We start from the raw sequence: 19,143 nt of genomic DNA on the forward strand, positions 1-19,143 counted from the left end.
AGGCTGTGCGGAGCCTTGTTGCAAAAAAGTGCTGTCTTTTAATGACGGAATAATGAAGAGGCTGGAGGAGTATTTGCTACGGGGAGGAGATGGTGAATGAAAGAGAAGCATTTAGCTTCTCCAGGTAGGTTAGAATCGTGGAATCATGGAATTGTCTAGTTTGGAAGGGACCTTTAAGACCATCTAGTCCAACAATCAACCTAAACCCTGAAGAAAAGAAAAACAACAAAAAACCCACAAAAAACCCAACAACCCATCACTAACCCATGTCTCTAAGCACTACGTCAACCCATCTTTTAAATACCTCCAGGGATGGTGTCTCTTCCACTTCCCAGGGCAACCCATTCCAAGGCTTAAAAACCCTTTCCATGGAAACATTTTTCCCAATCTCCAATCTGACCCTCCTCTGGTGCAACTGGAGGACATTCCCCCTTGTCCCATGGCCTGTTCCTTGGGAGAAGAGACCGACCCCCCCTGGCTACACCCTCCTTTCAGGGAGTTGGAGAGAGCGAGAAGGTCTCCCCTCAGCCTCCTTTTCTCCAGGCTGAACACCCCCAGCTCCCTCAGCCTCTCCTCACAAGACTTCTTCTCCAGACCCCTCACCAGCTCCGTTGCCCTTCTCTGGACCCGCTCCAGCCCCTCAATGGCTTTTTTGTGGGAAGGGGCCCAAAACTAGACACAGCCCTGGAGGTGGGACTTCACCAGTGCCCAGTGCAGTGGGACGATCCCCTCCTGACTCCTACTCCCCACTCTGTTCCTGACACAGGCCAGGGTGCTGGTGGCCACCTTGGCCACCTGGGCACACTGCTGCAGTTTACAAATAAGAAATACAGTCATTGCCCCTCTGTGGGCTGTCCTGTGAGTGGAGCCTCCTGAATGCAGAGGGCCATGGAGCATCTGTCCGCTTTACTCAGTTTCTTAATCTGAGTTCTCTCCATATTGCCCCTTCAGTCACTGGTACTGAACAGCTTTGAAACAACAGCCCTAAAATGTTGAAAGTAATGCCATTTTTATCAATCAGTTGCATTTAAAAATAATAAAACCAGTTGGTTTTATTAAATGCACAGGATAGAGAATACAAAGTGTGCTTTCAAAAGCTATATGTCTTGAGATTGGTTGGCTACATTAGAAATAAATATATTATTGACTGTTAAGAGTTCTGTTCATACTACATTAACTTTTGTTTGGTATGTTTTTATATTAAATGAAGTGTTTCACACAATGATACTTTTATGAGATGAAAAAGGAATCACTTTTTTATGACACTGTAAGATACGTGAGAATACAAAAAAGTTCCCTTAGTCCTTTACATTTTTCTGAATATTCTGCGATAAAAAACACTGATGACCAGATTCTTTACATACCTGGATTTAATAACTGCAAGTCTGGCCTAACATTGTAAATGGATTTAAATGAGAACTTCTATTTTGCATTAATTTTAGTCAAAGTCCAGTACTGCAAAGCCATTGCAACCACTGTTAACTATATTGCAAGTAAATATTAAAGGCTCCTATGTCCCCATGCCCCATTAAAATAAGACCAGCCATTTTGCCCTTAGAAGACTGTTCTCACACCATAACTATTAACTTTATCTGTAAAGTTAATGAAGCTAGATATCTTTGCCTCTTGTCTTGGTATCCACATCTTACTCTGATATCATCATTACATTTCTGCTAAGTGACTGAGTAATAGACACACGGTACCTTGCAAGTGGCTTCTCTTCAAGAAGGGAAATGGAAAGGCAATCTGCTCCTAATTTAGCACACATAACCCTTTAAGGAGAGAAGTTTTGTGCTCAAGAGCAATTCTGCATCAAGATTTGATCCTAACCAAAATCCCAAGGCAGGCAGGATATTTCTACTGCTTCTTTGTCTCATGACGCTATTTGTCCATGAAAGCCTAGGCAAAAAAAGAAGTCAATCAGTGACAACAAAAAAAAAGGTGTACCATGACTCAGAATTTGTTCCTATGGTAAGAAAAGATAACTTCAAAGACATTATCTTCTGGTATTTCTTGTCATTGTAATATAATTGAAAACTTTTATATATAACCCTTCCCCTCTACTGTTTTTTTTTTGTCCTAAAACTGTTTTTATATACTTTTAATGCCTGGACACGTTCCTGGGCAACCTGCTCTGGGTGGCCCTGCTTTGGCAGGGGGTTGGACTAGATGATCTCCAGAGGTCCCTTCCAACCCCATGTGATTCTGCGATTCTGTCTACCCCACCGCATGGTAGCCAGCTAATGAGGGTTGTCCAAGAGCCCCTCTAATGTGAGCCTCAGCACAATATGCTGGGCAATTACAGTTGGTGGTGTCCAGGGGGGCAGTGCTGGAAATCACAGAATCATAGAATCTTCTAGGTTGGAAGGGACCTCAAAGATCATCTTGTCCAACCGTCAACCTAATTTTGACAAAAATAGACACCCGCACAACAAACAAGAAGCATCACCATCACTAAACCATACCTCCCAGCACTACATCAACCCGTCTTTTGAACACCTCCAGGGATGGTGCCTCCACCACCTCCCTGGGCAGCCCATTCCAAGGGCTGAGAACCCTTTCCGTGAAAAATTTTTTTCCGAAATGTGGGAATGGCTAGCAGAATATGTGTTGAATGCAAACCCCCTAAAATCATATGTTGTCTCCTTGACCTTTCTGCAAATATAATCATGTATGTTAGTATCTTCCTAAATTCATTTGTGTTCCTAAGCCTGTAGGTGGGTCTTTTCTTCAGAATGAAGAAACGTGCGACCAAGTGGGGCCAGATGCCTAGCTAGTGTACATGCAGACTGAAAGCAATAGATGTGAAAAATGTCTCTGTCTATGCTAGAATACATGCTGGGTTTAAAACTGTATGCCATTTTTCATTTAAAAGAGTTAAAACATATGCCCTGTTTGTGTCTGTCCATGACACCCATCACTGTAGTCTGTAACGCTGCTGTCGCTTTCATCTGCCTGAATCATTTCTACCTGATTCTGAATTTTTAATTTGCTTTTTGACAATTCTATGTAATTTATTTTCTTCTGGTGCTTTAATTAGCAGTTTTGCTTCCTGGAGACATGCTTGCTGACTGAATCATGCAATCCTTGAGAGGAACAAAGAATTTTTACTAACAGTCAAAACGACAGCATTTCCACTGCAGTATAAAAACTAACTTCAAACATGAGAGAAAAAAAAATAAAATACAATAGGAGCTTCAAATATCATTGATGCTGCATTTGGATCCTGTATCAATAGAAGGGATTCCATCGTTCACTGTGGAAAGATAACGTTTACCCTTAACATGCTTATTAAAGAAACTTTTGGAAGCCGGGGCCACGTACTCTCATATCTGATAGTTGTGTTGCAGGTTGGAAATGCTGCTGCGGCATTCACATGGCACACGCTTCTAACTCACAGCATTTAGTTCCACCATAATTGAGTCACAGAAGCTAAAATGACCAATTTAGGGTCTAGAATCAAGTCACGCTATCACCGTACCCTTGGCTTAGCACTAGAGCTGAATGGTCATCATATTGTGCAGCATCTAATAAAAACCCGCAGCCGCCACGAATTTTTCACATTACTGTGTTTTCAATAGTGATATTTTATATAATGTTCAACAACTCAAAAGCATTGAGCAAAGCAAGAGTTTTCAGAGAGCCACGGCTTTTCGGGGTTTGGTGATTTTTAACATACGTGCAGGTACTCGGTTGCTTTCTCCATCTCTGGAATTTAAATTTCTTTAGAGTTCCACGTGAATTAATTTCAGCATGTGTCTGGGATAAGTAGATTTAGGGTCTAGATGATCAAATCTAATTGTGAAATGGCTATTTTTAGAATTACAGATGGGTTTTTTTTTTGAGATGTATAAGTGGGATGCACAAACGGGAAATTATGAAAAGTAGAATATCCATTATGTAGGATTTTACTTTTAAAATTTATTAATAAGTGAATTCCATGCAAATAGCTTTATTTGATTTAATGAGAAAATACCAGTGTCAGATGAGGGAAAAAGACATTTTAAAGAAACATGTTTATAGGCTGAGTTCAATCATGTTTTCTAAATGTGGAAAATCACATTGAGATTGATTAAATTATTCACACGGGTTTGAAGTTAAGCTCATATTTAACTGTCTTACTGAACTGGCAGAATAAAAGGAAACTTTTCAGTAAGGGCATTTTTCAAATTAGAAATTAAAGTGGGGGAGGGATATTTATATATGTACATATTAGAGGCTTAGTTAGTCCAAGAGCAATAGAAATAAAATTAGAAGAGTATATGAAAATATCAAGTTACAGACCCAATGCTAAGAAATTTGATTATATCAAAGTTCAGATCACCTTTGTTCAAGTATTGAATAAAAAAAAATTATATAGTTTTAAAAAATGGTTAAGATGTTTTTGGAGTTTGATAATATCTCTTTATGCTTTGCTTTGGACCAGTTGGAGAGAGCATGATGAACATGTTTGTTTTCCAGAGAAGACAGATTAATTTCCAATTAAAAGCTGTTATTAAAAAAAAAAAAAAGAGAGAGAGAAAATGAATGCATCTTTCTGTGCAACATTTGTTGTCAAATATTGAATAATCCATCTGATAGCTTACTATATGAATTTGAAATTAATTGAAAATAATTGTGGAATCTGCTCACATAGTTTCATTATACAAACTGAGAACGATTAAAAAGCTAAACAAAGAACATACAAGATAAAAATATTTAATTAATTTCAATAACTATAAATTGCATGAATACAGAAAAGAAAATGTGCTTTGTTTATCTGGCAAGGTCCTTTGAATTTCTCAATAATAATTAATTCATTTGTTTGCCAGAAATGTGGGATGGCTGTCCAGTTGTGTGTTGTTAACATCTGCATATTAAACATCTGAACCTAAGTAATGCATCATAACACAGTAATTAGAGTTCTGCCTCTTGGATGTATGATAACCTTGCATTTTTATTCCTTGCAGAAGGGAATCCATATACCTGGTGGGTTGGAAAAGCCAATGAGAAGCACTACTATTGGGGCGGATCAGGACCTGGCATTCAAAAATGTGCCTGCGGCATCGAACGCAACTGCACTGATCCCAAGTACTACTGCAACTGTGATGCTGATTATAAGCAATGGTGAGTGGCTTACAAGACGGTAGGATGAGAATGACCAGAATCTCTTAACTTTTACAATACTGCCATTATTTTGAAAGCTAAAATTGCAAAGCCAAGTCCTAATAGGAAAAGCCAGGATTTTGGCTGTCCGTGCAACTTTGTCTCCATCGTATTGAGTTGTATTACAATGCAGTATTTACATTCTTTCTCTGCAGCTTTATTTTTCCCCCAGAATTTCTTCTCTTTGGAGTACTATTTCTGCATTTGCCTGTAGAGTGTGAGAGACACGAGTAGAAATCACTCATCTAGTGACTCCAGTGCTCATGATCCATCTTTCATGAGGAAAATGTGTTAAGGACTAGGCTTAAAGAGTATTATAGAATGAGGCTCTATATTTCAGAGGAAACTATTGCACTTTCCATGAGATAATTAAATATTCATTGGCCTGTTGGTTGAGAATACAAACCTATAGCCCGTTTGGGATGACACAGTGAGAACTGGTTCGAGCTTCTTCTCTAATAAATAGTTATTGATTCACCCCTGGTGGAACAATTTTAGCAGAGGGACTGAGGAAGTCCTGCCACAGAGTATTTTGCAGCCTGGTAACAGGGGCAGTCTGCTGTGAGGTAATTGACGTGGGTTTAAATCCCCTCAGGCAGAAAAGAGAATTAAACCTGCATCTCTGATATTCCCCATAAACACTCTAACAATGAACCTACTGCGTAAAGCTCATAATCGTTTTGTGTGAGACCCTCTCTGTGCTCTTAGAACACTTTGTTTATAAAGCTTCAACCATTTGTGTCTCTTATCACAACAGGCAGCATTATATTTTATATGGTATGCATTGTTCAGTGACCAATTGAACCATGCTTTAATGAACACTTTTCCCATTAATAGCAACTTGTTGGTAATTGAATCAATACTGGCTCATTTTGTGTTAAATTGAGAAATTCATACAAATGTTAATGAATATAGAGCTACAGAACTCTAATGGTATGTCAGGGATTAAAAAAAAAAAAAAAAAAAGAGTAGGGAGTATCACATCACTGGAGAATCGCAGAATAGTTGAAGTTGGAAGGAACCTCAGAATTCATCTTGTTCAAACTTCCTGCTCAAGCAGGGCCACCTAGAGACAGTTCCCCAGGACCATGTCTGGATGGCTTTTGAATATCTCCAAGAATGGAGGCTCTGCAGCTTCCCTGGGCAACCTGTGCCAGTGCTTAGTCACTCTTGTAGTAAAGAAATGTTTCCTCGTTCTCAGATGGACCTTCTGCATTTCAGTTAATGCCCACTGCCTCTGGTCCTGGTACTGGGCACCCCAGACAAGAGCCTGGCTGTGTTCTCTTAGCACCCTCCATTCAGGTTTTTATACACATTAATGAGATCATCCTGAACCTTCCCTTCTCCCAGGCTAACAGTCCTAGGTCTCTCAGCTTCTCTTCATAGGAGACATGCTGCAGTCCCTTCATCATCTTAGTGACTTTTCGTTGGACTGTCTCCAGTAGTTCCATCTCTGTCCTGTACTGGGGAGCCCAGTATTGGACTCAGTACTCCTGGTGTGGAGTAGAGAGGAAGGATCACTTTCCTCAACCTGCTGCCAATATTTTGGCTAATGTAGCCCAGGATACCATTAGCCTTCTTGGCCTCAAGGGTACATCACTGGCTCATGTTCAACTTGGCATTCACCAGGACCGCCGGGACCTTTCCTGCCAAGTAGATTCCCAGCTGGTTGGCACCCGGCATAGAATCATAGAGTCATAGAATTGCCCAGGCCGGAAGGGACCTCCAAAGGCCATCTAGTCCGCCCCCCCCGCAGTCAGCAGGGACCCCCCCAACTAGACCAGGTTGCCCAGGGCCTCGTCGAGCCTCTCCTTGACTATCTCCAGGGAAGGGGCCTCAACCACCTCCCTGGGCAACCTGTTCCAGCGCTCCACCACCCTCACAGTGAAGAACCCTCTCCTCATCCCCAGTCTAAATCTGTTCCCCTCCAGCTTGAAGCCATTGCCCCTCGTCCTGTCACTGCAGGCCTTTCTAAACAGGCTCTCCCCAGCCTTCCTGTAGGCTCCCTTCAGGTACTGGAAGGCTGCTATTAGGGCTCCCCGGAGCCTCCTCTTCTCCAGGCTGAACAACCCCGGCTCCCTCAGCCTGTCCTCGTAGCAGAGGGGCTCCATCCCCCTGATCATCCTTGTGGCCCTCCTCTGGACCCTCTCCATCAGGCCCATGTCCTTCTTATATTGAGGGCTCCAGACCTGCACACAATCCTCCAGGTGAGGTCTCACCAGAGCAGAGCAAAGTGGCAGAATCCCCTCTCTGGACCTGCTGGCAACGCTTCTTTTGATGCAGCCCAGGATGGGATTGGCCTTCTGGGCTGCAAGTGCCCACTGCCTGCTCATGTCCAGCTTCTCCTCCACCAGCACCCCCAAGTCCCTTTCCTCAGGGCTGCTTTCCAACACCTCACCCCCTAGTTTGTATTGGTGGCATGTGCTGGTGCCTGGGGTTGTTATTCCCCAGGTGCAAGACTTCACACTTTTTCCTGGTAAACTTCATGATATTTCTGTGAGCCCATTGCTTCAGTTTGTCAAGGTCCCTCTGGATGGCACACGACCCTCTGGTGTATCACCAAACTCCTCCCAGTTTGGTGTCGTCTGCAAGAATGAAGTACGAAAAACACAAAATAAAGGAAATCTTCCAGGTCCTGCAAAAATGTTAGATGAGGGTGTGGGAAATCAGGCATTGCCACAGCCATTGTGGTGCTAAGCTGTGATGTTGTCAGGACAGCGTGCTGTCAGCTACGACGCGGGGCGCGCTACGGAACACCCCAGAGACAGAGAAGTCAGTATTAGAGACAGAGGAATCAGACACGGTGCAAAACTTCAGAGCTAGAATTATAGAGAGAGTGAAGAAAATGAAGTCAGAGGACTCTTGACTCAAACAGAGGCAGTTGAGCTGTGGGGCAGGAAGGTGGTAGGTTTGGTTCTGTGACAAAATGATAACCATAAAAGGAAGATATTGTCATAATAATTACGATAATGGCAGAATTAGGAGCACTTATGGTTTTCATTGCTTGAGGCACTGGATGTGTATCCATGAATAATAGTCTGTGTGCCATATGTTGACTGTTTTCTTTTATGCTGACGGAAATACATGAGGGAAATAACATTGACTTTTGATATCTTCTTGTGGCTTCTCTAAGAGTCACAGATGATAATTTAATAAGCAGCATTCACTCTATAATCTTTTTCTGTAACCTCTATGCCATCTATATGCACTGAGATTATATGGAATCTGCTAATAAATAAATATAATTACTGGATTTTTTTAAATCTAAAATAAAATTACTATCATAATTGATATACAACTGTTTACTCAGAACTTCAAACAAGAAGACATTTACACAGTATTTCTCTATATATGTATCCAGGGGTTTGGGGGGAAAACTGTATATTATAGACAGTTTATGAAAAATACAACTGGATATTACATTTTAAGCTCTGGTGTGTGTAAATCACAAGAAGAAATGAAAGGCTCATTATAGTCTTTAAGGACATTTTATTCAAGATTAATTTTTGCAATTAGTTTTGGCAGAATCTAGCCAGTTCCGAAGTCATACCTTTTGGGTTTTGGAATTATTTTGAGGAGTCCTACCTGGGTGTTTTCGCTAGCCAGGATGATCAAATGAAAATATCAAATGAACTCCAGAGGTGAGGAGCTCAATTATCAGGTGACTTCAGTTGTCAGGGGCAAAATGTTAACCAGGACCTTCAGCATGCCTGGGCCCAACTCTGATGACAGCAAAAATGCTCCTGGTTTGGACCACAGCATCTGCAACAACATCTGACAAGGAGAAGAAGTGCAGGGAGACACAGTGGGAAGAAGGCAGTAGGTAGAGCAACAACTGTCTTATAAAAGGTAAAGAAGTAGAATGGGAACAGAAGTCTACTGAGTGGAAATCGTGGGAATGAAAGGTGAAGGAGATGAGAGATTCAGCACAGAGATTCAAATTTTGAAGTGCAGGGCACTCTTTTTAAAGGAGATTGGGGAGCCACTGAAGAGGAAGTCAGGCTGAATCAGAATGATGTGATGCAAGTAGAATATTGTCCGCAATTTTTCTTGTAGAAGTTAGAAATTGTGTTAGAAATGAAGATAGGAATTGCAGTTTGATGGAGGATCTCGTAGCAAAGGCAAGAGAATGCTCCCCTGGAGAACTGGATTCTAACTCTGCGTGGTGCTTGCCATGGCTTGTTTCATAAGTCATTTCTTCACAGAGCAATCATTAGTTTCATCCTAATTTTCTGGGTACCTAACTGGAAACCCAGAGGTCCAGTTTGTGGAAGCACTGAACGTTCACAGGTGCAACTGGAATAAGTGATGGCTCTCCCTGAATGTATCTAACGCTGTGCTCCAGATCAAAAAAAAAAACAAAAAAACAAACCAAAACCAAACCAAACCAAACAATGTCTGTAGGCATCTCAGATTGACCACTAAAAATGTATGTGTGCTTTTAACCTTAATGTCTTTCAGCCTTAACAGCCAATCTGTAGAATGGAGATGATGCCAGATACTCACCTCACAGAGGGATTGCAAAGACAGGTAGATTTATGACGCAATCATCTGCTGCAGTAATGAGCACTATAGAAAATCCAATGAGAAAATGCAGTCTTTAGAGAAAGAGTTGAAATACATATTAAATATAAAATGGGGTCCACATATTGAAGCATGAGAGCAAATGAAGACAGTGTTTTACTAAATGAATATTGTATGCCTCCTGCACGTACGATATGCTGGAGCCCTCTGGAAGAAATAATAATGAGTGACCAGTCAAGGACTGTATCGTGGTGCTAGGTACAGGGACAAATTAAAAGAGCAAATTAAAGCTCTTTAAGCAGCCTGAAATATGTGGTTTTCCTAAATTTTGTATTTGATTTGATTATTTTTTACGAAGTATAGGAGTAATTTTTTGTAAGTACAAAAGTTAATTATGGCCTCGATTACAACGTAATTTTTCCCAGGGACTAACTTACTCCATAGGCTTGATATACCTTAAATCTGGATGTGTTTTCTCTTGAAACTTTTTAAAAGATGACTGAGCAACTTTACACCTTGTCTGTCTGAATAAAATACAAAAGAGCATTTTGTAAGTTGTAGAGCTATTTAGCACATCCCTAATGTGTTGGTTGTCAGGCCCAGATAGCAGACAAGCCAAATGGTAGATACTGGCAGGGAATAGGAGATGTGGAATTCAAATTTATGTGTATTTGCACATATCATCTAAAAATGAACCTGATTCTTAAGAGAGGCCTGTGTTGTTCCTGCAATGTAAATATTAAGTAATCTTTTTTCTCATGATAAAGAAATAAAAACGCAGGTGGAAGATCTTTACCCAGAGCAATCTTATCAAAATGAAACTTAGTTGCAAATTTTCCATGATTTGCATCCAAATTGAAATTCATTCTGAGGTAAGTGGATCAGATTAAAAAAAAAAAAAAAAACATGTTATTTTGCTTGCTAACAAAGGTCATTTATTGAAGAGTCTGTGGTTGATGTTCAAAGTCTTAGTCTTAAGAGAATAAACTCTGCTGAGGTTGATGTTATTAGCAGAAAAAAATTCTCTGGGTTGCTGTTAAACAAAATCTTCTTCAAATGAGTAATTTCAGTAAAATATAAGGCTTTATTTAAAAAAAGTCAAACATTATCTTTTTTTGAATAAAAATTTTTGTTTCTGTTATTACTATTTATGCAGTTCCTTAAAAAATTACTGGCATTGTAGAGATAGACATACTGTACCAATGAAGTAGCAAATGTAAAGATTGGTAGACAGCAAGGCTCAAGTATAGTGCGTATTAATTCCCATCAAAATCACTGATATTTCGGTTCCTGACTCCCTTAGGCACTTTTGAAAATCCCTCTGTCCTTCGGCCGCGTGCGCTCTCAGTAACAGAGCTGCTGATGCAGAGAGAACTGGCTGGTTACGTGGCACTGGCCTCTCCTTCCTTCGTCAGAAACTGCTAAGAATGTCTTTGGATTTTTTTTTTACACTGAAACTTTCTCAACTGGGCAGCAACGGGAGTTTCCACAGAGGTGTTATGTGATCAGAAGTGACTAAGTTATACGTTCTCTGTGAAAAAAAAAAAACAACAAACCCCCAAACCAAACTGAGAACTTAGTTGGGTTCTACTTGATTACATTTTGGATGAAATTTACTTACTATTTGTAGAATTATGAAGAGAAATCATAAAGAAGTAAAAGGGATCAAATGTGGATATATCTAAAAGAACTTGAAGGATTACAGAAGTTGCAGTGAGGAACATGCATGACTATAAACATCCTATATATATATATATGAAATATTTCCCATTTAACTTGACAGATTGACTGCATGCAAAAATCAAGTACTTATATAATGTAGCCATAGGTTTAAGCAGTAAATGGCAAAACAGTATTTTGGCTAAAATAGAGGCCTGTATTTAACAAGAAAACATACTGGTTTGTATTACATGAAACCAGAAAAGAAAAAAAAAAAAGAAAGAATAGAAAATTATCTAGTAAGATTTGTGATGTCCTGCTGTTTTGCCTGGCATCCAATAAAGACAATGAACCTCAATTTCCTGGAAATCGAGGAAATGTTATAGAATTAGGCCTCACCACCTTAAAAGCTGTAATTCAACATTTTTGCAGAGCTTAGAGGCCATCTTTGAAATGATAGACCAGAAAACACATTTAATAATTTTGTGTTGTAACTGTGTGCAGTAATTACATCTGTTCAATAAAAGTTGACATACCAAAACTTATTTTTTACTTATGCTTAAGGAATAAAATATTTCCGAGGGAGAAGGGGAAGAAGCTTAACTGACAACTTGCATTACTTTATAGGGTTGTTTTTCTTGCACTGGTGCAAATCCAGACAGCCTTTCCTAGGTTTTTAGGGTTACCTTTCAGAGTTCCTCTGTACGTTGACATTAGCACCTCGCGTTACGATAATTCCAGTCAATCAAAATTTAGCACTATGACAGCATGTAATGGCACAGAATGAAAATCTGCATGAAGAGGAACACTGAAGACAGAAAGTCAAGCATTCAAACCTTGCAAATGTTAGATTTAATACAGCTGGTGGTACTTTTTTTTTTTTTTCTGAATGATTGATAGATTTGAGCTGAAACTTTCAGCAACAGAAAAGCAGATAGTCAGAAGCCGAGAAGTTCATTCCTACTAGTTATAGCTTGGCCATTAAATCTACTCTAGTAGGGAAAAGGGTCAAGTGACTGAGTGTTAATGGACTGTTCTGCCTTTCTCAGCTGTGCTCATCAGCTGTATTTGGTATGCAATACTGAAACAGAGTTGGCAAGCCAAAAAATGTGGACTCTTCCTGCTAAATGAATTCTCTCCTCTTTTTGTATAACCTATTCTGTATTTTCTTTTGTAGAAACTAGATGTGCCTTGTGTTTGTCCATTATGCATTCCTCTTTCCTGCTTCTCCCACCAGAGAAGCCTGAATGCTTTTGTTACTGATAACAACAGATTAAGAGTTTGGGAGATGGAAATGATAAAATGGAGATATGAACTCCATCCAGCACTTGGCCATGCTACAGATATGCTAAGTAGCACTTTTCAAATTGTCATTTATTTGTGCCCTGATACCACCACAGGACTCCAGCTGGAGGCCAGGGGTCTGGTAGAAAAGGTCATCTACAAACATGAAAGGGCTGGGTTTTTTCTTCACTGTTTGTACTGTCATAAATACATACATAAGACTAATGTGAGTAATTTAAACGTTAATTTGAGGGCAGATGAAGGGCATAGCATCTTTTGCACAACAACAACAACAAAAAAAGTATTTAGGCTACTGATTTTAGTACTTTACCTTTGAAGGACAGCACCTGCTGCCCTGGAGTTGTCCCTGATGTTTGTGTTATATTGCTAATGCATAGCCCACAGCTGGCAGCTCTAGTCCAGGATCTGGGCAAACCTGGAATCACCCACTTGGCTCTTTCTCCTTTAGAGGTGTTCCATGCAAGTACTGACAGGGGCCGTGTGTACGTACGTTATGGAACCTGACAGATTTTCAGCCTGAATTAATACAGGTTGAGGGCATTAGGAGTTAAGGAATTCGATGAATCATGAAACTTGCAAACAATACTCTTATTTTCTCTCTTTTCCCTCCTGTATTATTCACCTTTGGGACTGGATTGTGGCCTTGTTTATTAAAAGTTGATACCACTTGACCTTTAGCTGTCATCCCACGCACTGATATTAAATAAAGTGTTTCCTTTAATCCTTGTGGCTCACGGCAGTGACCAAACAGCTGAGGAACCGTGTCTTAGCTTTCTCCAAAACTGAAGACATAAGAAAATGTGGGCATTGATATGACATAACAAAACTGTTTGGCAGTATGCTTTATCTTTTATTTTGCAGTTACTATGATTTTTCATCCGGCAGGCAGTACAAAACTAGGATAGCTGAGGATGAGGAAAGAGGAATCTGTACTTCTTCATGCATCACCATCGGAGTGCATGAGTTTCCACACTTTCCAGAGTGCAGCAAGTTTCCTTGCTGCATATGGAAAAATGGTTGAGCTCTAGCAACCTGCTAAGGATGAACATGATTCCCACTTGCCTTTAGGCTCCTTCATTATTCAGTACTAGCAGTAATGAATGAACTTAGAGGGGAGAATGATGACAAGATGTTATCCTTGTGTATTAATTTGCTCCGTAAATCACTGTGAGACAAAATGCGAGTGTTCATCCTGTTGCCAACCCCACCTCTGGTGTTGCTGTCCAGGTTTTTCTGTGTTCAGCTGACCTCAGTTCCAGCCAGGCACAGACAGCTGATCTCATCCAGATCTTTAAGTTACGGAGTGATTGAATAAAAAAAATTATCAAAATTAGGTATCTGTAATTATTACTTTCTGGCATATTCGTGCTATTGTTAGAAACATCCCATCATTTTTGGAGTATTCTAAGAAATTCATGAAACTTATGTATTAGAGGTGAAAATCATAGAATCATAGAATCATAGAATCATTGAGGTTGGAAGAGACCCTTGGGATCATCGAGTCCAACCATCTCCCCTCCTCTACAAAGTCCTCCCCTACACCATGTCCCTCAGCACTGCATCTAAACGGCCCTTAAACACAGCCAGGGATGGTGACTCCACCCCCTCCCTGGGCAGCCTGTTCCAATGCCCGACCACTCTTTCGGTGAAAAATTCCTTCCTAATGTTCAATCTAAACCTCCCCTGTTGGAGCTTGAAGCCGTTCCCTCTTGTTCTGTCACTAATTACCTGTGAGAAGAGACCAGCACCAACCTCTCTACAGTGTCCTTTCAAGTAGTTGTAGAGAGTGATGAGGTCTCCCCTCAGCCTCCTCTTCCTCATACTGAACAGCCCCAGCTCCTTCAGCCGCTCTTCATATGCAGATATGATTTTTTTTATTGTACCATACAGATGATTTAAAATATACTCCCAGCATATTTGTTTATTCCTGTAATTAAACTTTGTGATTAATGTGTGAGTGACAAATCAAGTGACAAAGAACAGAAATGTCTGCTATGTCTTGCCTAGAATCATACAGAAATTTTAGTCTGAGTGAAAAGCTTATGGTTTTAACTTTAAAGTAAATGACCTTACTGTCGCAGCTTGTCAGGTAAGGGCAGAGTACTCTGAGCACTGTGTGCTGCAGAACTTTCAGCTGTCGGTTATTTTTTCCTCCTCCTGCTTTTATTTGTGTGCTAACCTAAAGAGCAATGACTCTGCCCTCAGTGTGGTGCTATGAAGATGAAATCCCCCCTGTGCTGACCAGCCCAATGTATTTCACTCAGTGCCTGACACTGCTTAGCTCTTTAGAGAATGTTTTTCTTTTCTTGAATTGTAGGACTCCCTTGACTTGTTTTTCTGAATCAATGCAATTCTTTGTAGAAGACATCTGATATCTGTGACAACCTGTGTTAATTGGGTAGATGCAGTTATTACAATTAGCAGTCACATTTTAGCTGAAGCAATCACAAGGGAGTCCATCAAGCTGAAAGTATTAAGCCTCCAGTGTAAAAAAAAAGATATATCAGTTTTCATTGTTCTTTGGTGTACCAGGATATATATGTACAAGGGGGGAAGTAATCATACGTGGGGGAGTGGGAGGAAGGGGTTGTCCCCAGGTCCCAAACTTGATGGGGATATTTTCTTCAGAGCCACTGATCAAAATACCCTGTCAGTTCATCACCCAGGTATTTGCAAAGCTGCAGCTTTTAGAGGATGCATCATTCAAGGTTGCCTGCACCGTCTGGGATAAACACTCAAAGCCATCCAGTAACCCTCAAAAAATCTGCAAGTTGAACAATAAAGGCAATGGTTCTAGTACTAAGAGAAAAGTTGTTGATACATTTTTGCCTAGCAGAGTATGTAACAGAACAAGAGAGAGAAAAAAAAAAAACAACCCTCTCAGAAAATTGGAAAAAAGAATGGCACCTGGAAACACTTTCTTCTCTGTCTGGCAGCTGGTTTTCTGTCTGGCAACTGGTTTTCTTTCTTAGATAAATGCTATAGTTTTCTGCTGGATTATGACTTGTCTCATGTTCTGCACATGAGCGGTCTGAACGAGGTGCAGTTTTTTGTAAAATTCAGGATCTGCTTCTGCCCAGCTCTGTGGCAGTTTTTCCCTTGCCTTCTGCAAAACATGATGAAATATACATTCAAACCAAAATGTAGGCAATACATGATTTTGTTCTTGCTTTCATTGTCGTGGTAGTAGTTCAGCTTCCGTTGCTAAATAAGTTGTGTGGTTTTTCAGTGTCAATCCTGCTCTTGTATTTTACTACTTGCAATGCTGATTCAGCTGTTTATGTTGAATCAGTCTTTTAAAACTGATTTTTAAATGGAGTACTTATTTGTAGGTGTTAAGCATAACAATGTGTGAATGAAATAGTTCAAGTTTGCAGGAGGAAATGGATATACTGCTGATTATGTCTCTAGTTATATCTTTGGTTTAGTTGTATAATGAAGCAAATCACGTGTTGGGTGTTTTGCCCCCCAACTCAGCCTTTGTGCAGAAACGTGGAGGGTAGCATCTTTACAAAGACTATTATGACCTGAGTTTTATAAAAGTCCTTATACACAGCTGTTTTTGTGGAGATTTGTCATCTGACCTTCATATAAAAGAAATTTATGGTATTCTTGGAAGAATGGTCTGAGGCTTTTCGTTCTGGGTGTGCAGAATGACAGGAAGTCAGAGATGGCTGAGAACACAAAACTCTCTTTCTAATGCCCCCTCACAAGAGTAGATTTGCCAAAAAATAACAGAAAAGTTGAGCAACTGAGCTGTTGTAGTCAGAATCCAGTAAGGAGGGAGGGAAGGAAGCCTCAAAATCTATGAAAAGGGCGTTGAAAATATACAGACGATTGTTAATATGAGGCATCTTTGTAAACTCTCCTATGAAAAGAATTCAAAAAAGCTATATTTTCAACTGTATTTTATGATGGAAAACAACAAAAAGAAATAAGAAAAATGAAGATCCAGTATGATTTAACTAGGGGATAGGTGGCAAGTGGGAGAACTGAAGAGGAGAAAATGTGGGGCTTGTGAGAAATTGGAAGAGCAGGAGCAAGACCCTGAGGATTACCATGTGTGGGAATTCAATCACAGGGAGATCGGTCTTTGGCAGCAACTCATCCTAAAATGCCTGTTACTTCTGATACTTAACTCTTAAAATTGGCATTAGATTGACAGTTTCTATATGTCATTGCATCATATTATGTACCCATACATAATATGCATAATCGTAATGCATGATCATAAAAAGCAGCCAGCTGGAATCAGATGATTTAGTATCATAAGTACTGACTTTCCTTGTGGTCATGAAAGACCAAATATAGTAATAGGTCATTGCTCCTCACTAGAATCTTGGGCTATATTGCATTAAAAGAAAATAATTAATAGCTGTCAGTATAAGTAACAGGACTCTCATATGCTTGCCTCAGAGGAGAAGAAGGTGTACTGACAACACATCATAAAATAAATCTTTGTTATAAAAGTAATTTATTAAGAATAATGTTTATTAGCACCGTCTCAGGAGTGATATAGGTCACTTTCAGGTTTCATCCACTATCATCTCTATTTCAGAAGTATGCAAACAATATTGTACAGAAACTTGTTCTTTGCTTCTATTTTTGAATATTTGCCATATTTGAATATTTCTGCTTGTTTTCTATAAAAGTATATTAAAATTATTTGTATTACTTACCTTAAAACAAACTCTGTTAGTGGCTTCAGTCAAAGAAGTATTAATAGCATATTCTGGGTTTTGTGGTTTTCTACTCCTGAAATCACAAACATCCCGATAGCAGCTCCAAATGTTTTGATAATTAGAGGAGTTTAAGTGAAGAGCTTACTTCACAAATAGATTGCAACTTGATAAAAGCATTTGTTAGGTACTTTGCTAGCTTTTGCTAGCTGTGATCAGGAATACTTGTGCAAATCACTTGTATTTGGAAATACCGAAGATAAATCATAGATGTTCAAAAGAAAATATAAGCTACTGGCTAATAATGCTCCCATTAGCATCGTTTCAGTTTTTCTCCTATGGTCAATCAAGACTGTAGTGTGAGAGCCATGCCCCTGGAGGACTCAGAAGTCTCCTTTGTCTAATTACAGACACGTGCAGAAGTTACAGATGTGGCAATGCCACTTTTTCTCAATCACTTATCCACTGAGACAGCGCCTACACTTTTATCATGGTAGGAGGAAGATCGTATTGCCAAATGGAGAGAGGCTTTTTTCACTAGGTGGCAATTCAACAGTGTGGAACCTCTCTGAAAACTCCTAAAGTAGTTTAAATCAAATATATAGTTGAAAGTTCTATAATGAACCTTACTAAACACTGGACTGGAAGTGTTTACATAAAAAAGCTGTATTTCGAAACAATCTCTAATAATATAGACTATATGGATTGATTTGGAAGAAACCAGCTTTATTCAAAGAACAGTGTATTCAAAACATTAGGAAATTGGTTCACTTTCTCATAAATGACAACAGAAATGCGGCGTTAGTACCGAGAATGGAGAATGTGTTTCCCCACGACTGGGAACTTTATGAAGAGGCAGGCTCCGGGGCTGAAGATTTTGAGGGAGATTTTATTAACACTGCTGCATGCTGCTACTTCTTTACAAAAGGGATTGCCCCTAAAATTGCAAAGAATGAAAACTGACACTTCATCATAACTTTGTGTTTCTTGGGGAAGTGCATCAATTTTTTTAATCTATGATGTCATATACATCTCCATCAATCTGGAAACTTTATATAACTGTAGTTGCTAAGGCAGATATTCTTGTCATCTTTGCCAATGAATATCCTCAATTTTTTCTTGCCAGAAAGACCTCAAAGATCTGGTTGGACAGTAAGGTCTGTCAGCTTCATAAACTACACATGATTTTTTGATAGGCTCTTAGATGAGGACTAGCACTTATTTTACTAGGTATTTGTAAGGATATTAGAATGAATAATGATTAGAAGCATTTTTTACTGTCATGCAAGATTTCCTGGAAAACAAGGTGGCTGATCATGTCCTAAGGATTCTCAACACAAAAAGTGGCAAATAATGCATAATAAAACTGCCAGAATGCATACTGACTTTTATTTTAATTGCAAGTCCCTAGAACGAACCTAATCTCAAGCAAGTTTGATGGAGGTACTAAATCATCTAATCTTCTGTTTTGTTAAATCTTTTCATCTTCAGTCAATGAAGTGAACACAAAACAGAAATGGGGGAATGGAGTCAATTGCAAGTCTTGTCACAGCATAAACTGAATGAGGAAAACTGAAGGCCACCCCTGTAAACAAAATGGGAAAGTATTTTGAAATTGCATTAAATGAATGTTTTCCATTCCAACGGAGCTGGTGAGGGGTCTGGAGAAGAAGTCTTGTGAGGAGAGGCTGAGGGAGCTGGGGAAGTTGAGCCTGGAGAAAAGGAGGCTGAGGGGAGACCTTCTCGCTCTTTCCAACTCCCTGAAAGGAGGGTGTAGCCAGGGGGGGTTGGTCTCTTCTCCCAAGGAACAGGCCATGGGACAAGAGGGAAT

The 19,143-nt window shown here is 39.7% G+C and overlaps 1 protein-coding gene across 1 annotated transcript in view; it reads left to right on the top strand.

Annotated features, from left to right (window-relative positions):
- CNTNAP2 (contactin associated protein-like 2) overlaps nt 1-19,143 on the top strand; it is a 1,244,457-nt gene that overhangs the window by 1,028,327 nt on the left and 196,987 nt on the right. Inside the window, exon 14 of the mRNA XM_014946966.1 lies at nt 4,950-5,106. Coding sequence (XP_014802452.1) covers nt 4,950-5,106 — 157 coding nt within the window. The remainder of the gene's footprint in view (nt 1-4,949; nt 5,107-19,143) is intronic.

The sequence above is a fragment of the Calidris pugnax genome, unplaced genomic scaffold (genome assembly GCF_001431845.1).
Source record: "Calidris pugnax isolate Ruff unplaced genomic scaffold, ASM143184v1 scaffold71, whole genome shotgun sequence".
NCBI lineage: Eukaryota > Metazoa > Chordata > Aves > Charadriiformes > Scolopacidae > Calidris > Calidris pugnax.